The 9,805-nt window shown below is 41.3% G+C and overlaps 2 protein-coding genes across 6 annotated transcripts in view; both read left to right on the forward strand.

Moving 5' to 3' along the window:
• The window catches only part of LOC130534985 (nectin-1-like), a 43,720-nt gene extending 35,175 nt beyond the window's left edge, over window positions 1–8,545 (forward strand). The window contains exons 8-12 of one of the 4 annotated variants that reach the window (XR_008953015.1): window positions 3,124–3,218; window positions 7,263–7,417; window positions 8,113–8,212; window positions 8,298–8,388; window positions 8,477–8,545. Coding sequence is in view for 3 of the 4 variants with exons in the window: in XM_057049799.1 (XP_056905779.1) it covers window positions 3,124–3,179 (56 nt within the window). In the remaining variant the exon portion in view is untranslated. Of the gene's footprint in view, window positions 1–3,123; window positions 3,686–7,262; window positions 7,774–8,112; window positions 8,213–8,297; window positions 8,389–8,476 lie in introns of those variants that run through there. The other 3 variants (XM_057049799.1, XM_057049762.1, XM_057049807.1) reach the window with 3 other exon arrangements.
• Window positions 68–1,504, forward strand: LOC130535305 (poliovirus receptor homolog). Of its 2 annotated transcripts, XM_057050305.1 has the most exons (4): window positions 68–550; window positions 861–1,160; window positions 1,273–1,295; window positions 1,484–1,504. In XM_057050305.1, exons 1-4 carry the CDS (start codon window positions 469–471, stop codon window positions 1,487–1,489), a joined length of 411 nt encoding a protein of 136 aa, XP_056906285.1. In that variant the 5' UTR covers window positions 68–468; the 3' UTR covers window positions 1,490–1,504. The 2 variants fall into 2 exon arrangements, with proteins under 2 accessions (XP_056906285.1, XP_056906277.1); XM_057050297.1 differs by lacking the exon at window positions 1,484–1,504 and having other exon boundaries at window positions 1,273–1,477.
• Window positions 8,546–9,805: the final 1,260 nt, after the last annotated feature.

Genomic DNA, 9,805 nt, shown 5'->3' on the forward strand with positions numbered 1-9,805 from the left:
CAGTTAGTCTGTGAATTTCTTTATTTTGGTCTAAATCATCGGTTCATAATGTTGCGGCGAGTCAGATGAAGTTTCATGTCTTTGTGTCAACCGATTATGGTGGAATAAGGAAAAACTGTTGAATTTAATTCATGAGACATTTTCCATTTCAGCCTGTGTGTTGCTGATTAAATCAGATTTGAATGAGACTTTTATCTCTATCTTTCAGCCCCGTCTGTGGTTGGAAGGGACGTATCGGTCATTCAAGGAGAAACAGGTGTCTTATTGTGCAGTGTCATCGACACCAATTACAATGTGTCTCTGATATCATGGGAGAGGCGCACTAGAGGTCACCCTCAGGATTCAGAATTTGCTACCATTACACCAGGATCTGGACTAAAAGTTATAAATGGAGGTGGTGACCGAGTCAAATTCATTGGAAACATTGATGATAAAAATGGATCTTTGGAGCTGTCCGGCATCACACTGATGGATGAAGGAATCTACACTTGTGCCTTCACTTTGTACCCCAGTGGAACTCAGCAGAAAATGATATCTCTAAATGTTGTTGGTATGTATATTTGTGTGTCTGAAGCCTCTCTCACATGTGCACTCCAGAGAATGTTTAGAGCTGTGTTTGCTTCAACATCAGCTCCACCAGAAAATTCTGAAACTGAACCAACTAGCTACAATTCAATGTCAATTCAAGAGTCCCCTCTCAGTGATCATAATGGTGGGTGCATGAACCAGAATACAATGTAGTAAACGATCATCTGGTGCACGACTTCAGGAATAGAGTGCATGTGTGAAAGGAGCCAGAGAGTGAAAGTCAGTCTCTGAAGTGACTTGTTTAACATTGGTGTGAACTGTAATCCTTCTAGTGCCTCCGGTTTCAAGCCGAGTTGACAATCATCCTGTTTTGGGTGATAAGGAGGTTTCCCTCGCTACCTGCACAGCTGCTGGTTCCAAACCACCTGCAACTGTGTCTTGGCTCTTTGGTGATTTACCAGGGGATCTCACAACTATTAGCAATGCTATTGAGCACCACAATGGAACAGTAACTACCTTTGGCTCGCTTGTTGGAGTCCCATCCAGAGAACTCGATCAGCAGTTGGTCCAGTGTGTCGTCACCAGTAAAGCCACTAAAGACCAAACTCTGCCCTTCACCATACAGATTTACTGTGAGTATTAATATTCCTCTAAACACCAATTCTCACTCACACTCTTACCTCACATTGTGAAGATAGGAACAGTGTAGTAAAAGAACTGAACATGTTCTGTTTATTGTGTTAGATGCAGAGAAGCTTCCAGTTGTGGTAAAATAAATCTTCAAATCACTACAAATAGACCTCTCTCCTTTTTAAAATGTCTTAATTTTTCTTTTAACTAGATTTACAGTGGGCTGTCAAATGATTACATTTTGGATGAGATTAATGTCATTGTATCTGTGGATTATGGTGAATCAATATTCAAAAATATGGCAGATTCCACTCTGTTGTTTCAGAAATAGACCAAACATCATATTTGGATAAATACATGCACAAGAGCCTTAAAGCCCAACGAGCACAGGTCAGCCTTGAGACAGTACTTCAAGCTTGTTGTGCTTCAGAGACATTAAAACTTTGTACAAATGACCATGTATTTACTAATGCATCCCTTTGTTTTTCTTTTCCTTGAACCTATTAAGTGGACCAGCATGTTCTTCTAGAGCAGGGGTCGGCAACCCGCGGCTCTTGAGCCGCATGTGGCTCTTTGGCGCCGTCCTAGTGGCTCCCTGGAGCTTTTTCAAAAATATGAAAATGGAAATTGTTTTAATATAATTTCTGTAGGAGGAATAACGTGACAATCATTCTTAAAGTTTTCCAATGCTGTATAAATGTATAATAAATATTTAATTTCAACATCTCATTATAATGGAAGTTAAACTTAAAGCGTCATCGTACAGCAGAGTGGCCACGTGGTGCCTCATTCTCTCCAGGATGCTGCAGGGAAAATAAACATTTCATCATGAATGCTCATTATGTATTTGTAGCCTACTTATCATTTGGAAAGTAGGCTAATGCAGCTAATATAGACACTTACAGCATGTGTTGCCTTTATTATGAGCCCTATATAAGGCTTTAATTTTTTGCGCGGCTCCAGACAGATTTGTTCTTGTTGTTTTTTGGTCCAATATGGCTCTTCCAACATTTTGGGTTGCCGACCCCTGTTCTAGAGAAACTTGTGGGTGCCTTTGTGAAAAATTATTTAATGGCTTAAACAAGTGACTTCTTCATGTCTTGGTCCACTCACAAGCACAGATGTTTAAAAATGAATATGAGACCGTGTTGTAGTCCTGAGCCACATGTATATTACACTGTAAAGAGAACTAAGCTAAAGTCTGAAATCTTTTGAGTTTTTACTTTGTTTCCTGTCAAATTAGGGAACTCTGAGCTGCAGTCCTGGCTGGCTTATTTTTATTATACATGTAAAATACATGTTAATTTATCTCTAACGCCTCCAACCGTTTCCTGTGGTTTTGCAACGCCAGTTAAAAAAGGAAACACATTTATCCGTCAGCTTTGTGTCCTTGAAACACCACGAAAGAAAAAAGTAACGTGTAGATAAGTAACGAACTCCAACAACCGTTTTATGCAGTGCAGGTGCAGATAAACGACAGTTAAGGGAAAAGGGCAGCTGCTCTCAACAGCGCCTGTGTTTGTACAGTGAGTCACTGTCAACCAGAGTGATGAAGCAGATAACACGACACGTATGTTCCCTTATCTGCGTGGGTTTTTTTACACCCTCGCTCATGTGACGTCACTACACACATGTCACAGCTGAGTGGCAACATGGATTTACAGTATTATTAGTGCAATCACAGCATAAATGAAGTCTGAAGAGTTGGCAATGCATCAACACATTTATCCTTTGACTTTTCTACTACACTCACAATAAATAATAACACTTTTTATATGTCACTTTTTAAAAAGACAGAAGTTCTTCACACATCATAGTAATTAAGTGAATATAGCATAATTAGTAAATAGGGTACATGTCGTGCCTCAGTCCAGAGGGAAGCCATGCAAAGGGTGATCCATTGTTCTGAAATGAACTCTGTATGTTTTTACTTGCAGCAGTAACACAGCCTTTTTGTTTTTATAGTTCCTCCCTCTGAAGTGAATGAATCAATGACAACCAGATGGTTCTTTTTCCTGTGACACTGCTGCCAAGCCAAAGCCAGAGATTGTCTGGACCAGGTAGAGTGGTTGCAACCAACATCTGTTCATTTCTCTCAAAGAAAAACCTTGTTCCTGTCTGATGAAAAAGGCCAGTATTGATAATGGCTGATCAGGTTCAGCCTCACTCTCACCGTCACTATGGACTTGGATGAATAAATGCCCTCGTAGCCTATTCTTGAGGCTTTATATAAACTACGTTGTGACCATGACCTGGATCATAAATCCCTGCACTATGAAAGTAGGGACAAGTTCCAGCTCGTCCTCTTTTAGTTTCTTACTTTGGAAACCAAAAATAAATTGACATACCATAATGATTCCACCTTAAAATTGACTCTGTGTGATGCAGGCACCTTGTGTCTCTGTGAATTGAGGTCTGCTGTCCAACACCACAATAAGCACATTTAAACCGGAGTGTTGAAGTTTAACATGTATATGAACAGATGTGCAATAATTACATTAAAAACCTGTGTGATAATAACTGTTCATTAAGACGTGTTAAAGCTATGCAATAATATATGTGCAAGAATACATTCACACATGTGAAACAATGTTCAAATAATGTAAAGTTATGTAAAGTTAAGTAATGTAAAGTCAAATCCTCTCCTAATATACCAGCCACAATGGCCTGCAGAGTATGGCAACGACTGGGTGAATGTTGACCATGTAACCTGTCCTGAATGGAAGGTTCTGCATTTTCTGTTGTCTCATTTGGACGAGGGCAATGTGTTGAGCACCATTCAATTGTATGTTTCATTCCACATTTCACAAGGGTTTTATTGGTGTAGCATTAGGCCAGCATCCTCGGGTGTCTCAGGTTGTGAAGGGTGCCCATCATTTAAACCCAGGTCATCGTGCTTCAGTCCCTCACTAAAACTGTTGCTGAAGCTGCAGAAGTTGCCACTGAATTTAAACAAATTCTTCAGAATATTTTGGGTACTGTGCAGGAGCCTGTGGTCTCTAGAGACAGGGACAAGGGAAAACAATGAGAGATGGTTCATTACTGCCATGAGCTAGGTCACTGGAAGTCCTCGTTTCCATTGCTTAATAGTAACAGCATGCTGGAAACAGGCAGGTGAAATCTGCATCAATGGCGGTGAGTAGTCTTGTCCATCAGTCAATGTGAAAGAGGTTTGTGGACAAAGCAGCAAATGGGCTTGAGTCTTTTCTTTCTTTTGGCAGAGTTGGTTATCTGAGACTTGTTGATGGTGATTAAGGGATTCTTGGGTTCTCTGGCAGCTGAGTTGATCCGCCCTTCATCCTCACCTGTGGAAGTGGGGCTTTTCTTCATGCAGCAGAAGGATGGTCCTCTGCGGTGGTAGAGTGACCACCAGGGCCTGAATGAGATCACGGTGAAGAATAAATATCCCCTAACTCTGGCACCGTTCATGAGGCACAATTTCTCACCAAGCTTGATCTGAGGAGTGCCATCTCCTCATCTGTATCCAAGAATGAGACGAGTGGAAGACGGCTTTCGATAAGCCTCTTGGCCACTTTGAATACCAGGTTATGCCTTTAGGTCTAACAATGCCTCCAGTCCTTGTTCATCGATGTGCTGAGGGATATGCTAAATAGATTCCTTTTCATGTACATTGAGCGTTTCCTTGGCTTCACAAACTTCTACGGTCAATTCATCTGAGACTACAGCAAGGTGGTGGCTACTTGACGTGTCTGACATCTACCCTCAAGCCGTTCCAGTGGACCGACAAGGCTGAACAGCATTCATCCATTTGAAGTCCTTGTTCACCTCCTGTCCCTCTGGACCCCAGCCACTAGTTCATCGTGGGGGTAGATGCTTCAGACATTGGGGTCAGTGCCGTCCTTTCCCAATGAGACCACACGGACCAGAAGCTTAATCTCTGTGCCTTCTTATTCAGTGACAAGCGACGGCTGAGGAAGATTATGATGTGGGAAATTGAGAACTCACCATTGTGGTGGTCTTGCAGGAATGGAGACGCTGGCTAGAGAGATCTGCCCATCTGTGCATGATATGAACTGATCACAAGATCTTTGCCTCAAGAACCCCGAAGCAGCTGAATTCTCAGCAAGCATGACGGGCACACTTTCTGGGTCATTTTGAGTTCACCTTACTGACCAGGTCCCTTCCTGTCAGGAACCGGGCCCCTCCTGTTTAGTGTGTGCTGCCTCCTGGTCCAAAAGAAGGTGTGTGAGATGCAACAGACTGACCCAGGTTCCAGTGATGTTTCTCTCAACCGGCTTTTTGTTCTGGAGTCGGTTTGCTAAGATGTTCTGCAGTGAGGACATTCCTCCCAACTCACCTGTCATCCTGTGTCTCGGCAGGACAGCCTGTCTCCTGGAGTTCTTTATTGCCTTTGGTGGACTGTGCCCATAACTCCTGTGTCCACCGTCACTGGGGTGTCTCCCTTCATGGCTACCCTGGGGGATCAGCCCCCTGGGGTTGATGTTCAGGAGGATGAGGCTGCATTGCCTCTGTGCAAGCCAACGTATGGCGCTCTGGTAGTGTTTGGCCGCTTGCGAAACTCTCGGCAGTCCCAGAAGCAGGACAATCGGGGCAGAACTCTGGGCCCCTCCTGTTGGCCAGGCCAAAGTGTGTAGCTGTTCACACACTTTTGACCACCTCCCCTTTGTGAACTGGCTCCTCATTTCATCGGCCCCTTTGAAGTGGATCAGATTGTGAACCCCTCTGCTGTGCACCTTAAGTTTCCTCCTCCCACAAGCTGCATCCCACCTTCCATCTGTACTGAAACCGGTTTCTGATCTTGTCCCTCCTTCCGATCTCCTCCTCCCCACACCGCCACACCTGCAGCTGATCTGGAGGATTTGAAGCCCTTGTTGATCAGCTCACCAGCATCAGATCTTTTCTTCTTTTCAGATCTGCCAGTGGTAGCCCGTGCTCATAAGACCTAAGAATCGGGATTTTCCTGAGAATATTTTGTTTCTTTCTCTTTCCTCCTGAGGTCAGCACTTCTCCTGACGCAAGGGCACTGTTCTCTTTTGTCACTCACTGATCTGCACCTTTTCATTGTTTCTTGTACCTTAACCTTTTACTCCAAGCTCTATCTACTCTCTTTCAGTCTGTTTAATGGCTTTCAGACCCTGTTCTTGTGCTTACAATCAAACCTGCTTTTCTTCTTGCTCTCCGTTCTGCCATACGTGTGCTCTCTTTGTCAGTAATGACTGTTTACCTTAGCTTGGGGAGTTTACTTTGGCCTTACCCTGCCTTTTATCTAAGGTGCTCAGTCCTCAGACCATTAAGTACTGGAGGTGGGTTCATCCTGTCTCCTATTCTCAGACAGAGTGAGACAAGCTGCTCATGTCCAGTTAGGTCATTATGTGTCTGTTTGACAAGTACTCAGCATCTGAGGAGGTCTCACTCTCAGCTTTTTGTCTGCAGTTGCAAGGCAAAGCTTGGTTATATGTTTCGTTTGTCACATTAGTTGGGTGATGTTATTTCACATGCTTATGCTGAAGGGGGGTTCCTGTGGGACATTTGTGCTGGGGCATCATGGTCTGCCCCCAGTATTTGTGCATTTTTACAGGGTTAACATTACCTGTTCAGCACCAGTAGGTGCTGCTCTGCTGTCTGTTGCTCAGCTTGGTTCAGACAATCAATGTCCTCTGTTCCTTCTGAACCTTTTATCCATTTAAGACCAGAGTGGTGGTCAGAGCGATATTGGAACAGATAGTGGGTTATGAATGTGACTGTGGGTCTGTGAAACTAAAGGATGGCATCACAATCATTGTTGCTCAGAACACTCTGAGGCGTTCAAGGTTTGAGGACGGACTGGAAATTATCCCCACTTTATCCCCACGGCATGATGACCCGGCAATTACAATTCTCTACCTCTACCAATAATAATAATAATAATAATAATAATAATAATAATAATAATAATAATAATAGTATATGTCATTAACAATTTAGAGCTGTCAAGGATCACATTTCTTCAATCACCATCACAGGATAACTGAAACATTTATGATTAATTGTGTTAAATTCAAATATAGCTACGTCTAAGAGAAAGCAAAATGTAACTTTCTGGTCTCTTGTTTCAATATTGAGGTTTATTTTGATGTTTTCAGGATTGATGGCTCATGGCCAGAGTCGTCTGTCACTGTTAAAGATGGAAGACTTAAGTTCTTGACCATGGATGCATCCCTGAATGGCCTTTACCAGTGTGAGGCTTCTAACGAATACGGCTCAAAGTACGGCCGCCTGTATGTCCACAATAATGCAGGTGAGCTTTGGTTTACAGTCTTCAGCTTTTATTTCCACTGTGGAGTTTCCATTTATTCTGTGTTTGACATGAACACAGCGGAGAACTCACCCAGGCCCTGAAGCTCATAGAGCTTTAGACAGTCTTTTACCCAGAAACATGACAGGAACTTTAAACAACATGCACTATTCCTGCTAATCTAGTTGACCATATCTACACACACGTGAATATTCCCAGAATTGAATGTAATTATTGTAAACGTTGAGGTGGAAGTGACGTCCCTAAAGGGTGCAATACTGAAAAAAGCAACCTTTGGATTTTGTGTGATCATCCTGCATATCTGGTGACATGTTTCTAACTGGTAAAACCTCTTTCTGCCACAGATGTTCTGCCTTTTGAAAACTTGGTTAAATTCTGTGTCTGAGACATCTTTGCTGTTTCAATAATTCAGCTTCAATTTAATAATGTATTGAAACACAGTTATTTTAGATTGATTAGTTGTAGCAACATGATATTTTAAGCATCTGCATCAGCTGGTCCTCACAACCTTTTTTTAAATTGTGACACGTATGGATTCATGCATTACTGTTCACCGAGCCTGGCACACAGATGCCCGGAGAATTAGAACCTACCGGAAACACACTTGTACTGGGTATTAGCTTAAAGTGTCACCATTTACTCTGACATTATAATGTCTTGAATCATGTCATCTACAGGTCATTGTACAGTTTGTTGGACCTTGTTTGGCCTTTTAATTTCAATTATTGCTGAGGTGGTTGTGATCCTGTTCCTCTGCACATCTGGGAAACTTAACAGGTAAAATTTACAACAACACTACACAAGCTCAAGTAAATATAAGTATATATGATCCAATCAAAGTAACATGTACATGTCTATGAAGCATACCATTACTCAGGCACTGGCAAGCAATGAAAACAATGGCCAGCACTCCAAAGAGAACCACTAGAGAAGTTCCAGCAGGAATAGAAGCGGTATGAGTTATTTGTGTGTTTCATGCTGTTTGTTTTGTCTCCATTTTGTGTATTTTTGATGTTCAAATTAATGAAACTTTGTCCTTAGGAATCTGCCTCCCTTTGAGATGAAGCTTGCAGTGATTCCTCTGGTTTGGTTCACGTTTAACCCTTTCACCCTTGAATACTTTTTCTAAAAGATCAACAATGTATTCCTATTCAACAGGCTATGGTATTTAATTAAAATTATTGCTGAGCTGCACTTTATTCCCATAACTGATTATTGTCTTTTTATTCTTTCTTGTTTGTTGCAACATGATGTGAAATGATGCTTTTCCTTACTTGGATCCTCCAAAGCCGAGAACAAACTTTTTATTGGGGTGGTTCCCACCTATTTGTGGTGCTACATGTGTAGAGACTCCACTCATTATATCTACACTTGTCGGTTCCGAGAGCTAACACAAACCAGATTTGCTGGTCCTGGTCCTTGAACGAGTTCCAGAAGTATCTGAGACTACTTGAACTGACCACTTTGGAAGAATTTCAGTCCATTTTAAAGTTTCTGTTAGGTTTTGTACATGTTTTTTAATTCTTATTAAAAATAGATTTATCGCATGTTCTGGCGTTTTATTGTTGTTGAATGTGTGGATGTAACTTGTCCTCGTGATCAGGCTGATTTTAATCTCACCGAGTCTTTTACCTATTTAAATAAAGGATTGCATTTTTAAAAACACTGATGCCACAAACCTTTCATTCTGTTTTTTAGGCGTGAATGATGACCAATGATTTTTGTTTTTACAAATGTATATTTAACATGTTGACCTCTATAAATGAAGACACAATCAAAATGTTTATTATACAGTAAGTGTTATTGGAGATCTTAAAAGGGCTTTAATACCAAATTATAGTTTATATATTATCTATATATTATACTGATCATAATATTTCAATGCCTTCAATCATCAGATGCTGTGCCATAATAATTTGTGCACGGTTAACCCTAATAAAAATAGTGGCATTCCCTCTTGCCTAAAAAGGGGAAGTTCAGTCTCAAATGTAATGTTTCGTTAAAAGGGCAGCCTAAAATTTGTCTTTGCTGATAGTGCTGATATAAATCCTAAAGGTAGAAAGAGAGAACAAATCTTCTGCCAAAGGTCAGGGTCAGATTCATTTGAAGTTATTAGGAATGATTTAGCTCACCACAACATAATAGTGATGTACGTCTGGTAGCTTATGCGGGTGTGTATTTTGCACAAAATCACTGAAACAACACTTTGTGACCACGTGTGACTTTTTATTGTGTTGGTTCTCATTCCAGAAGAAGATACTGCCACACATCTATCAGCTAAAAAGACTACAAGTTAGTAAAAATGTGTTGCTTTTTCATTCCAACTGCAACGTAACTATGAAAAATATATCACAAACTGAGTGGTATAAA

The sequence above is a fragment of the Takifugu flavidus genome, chromosome 1 (genome assembly GCF_003711565.1).
Source record: "Takifugu flavidus isolate HTHZ2018 chromosome 1, ASM371156v2, whole genome shotgun sequence".
Lineage (NCBI taxonomy): Eukaryota > Metazoa > Chordata > Actinopteri > Tetraodontiformes > Tetraodontidae > Takifugu > Takifugu flavidus.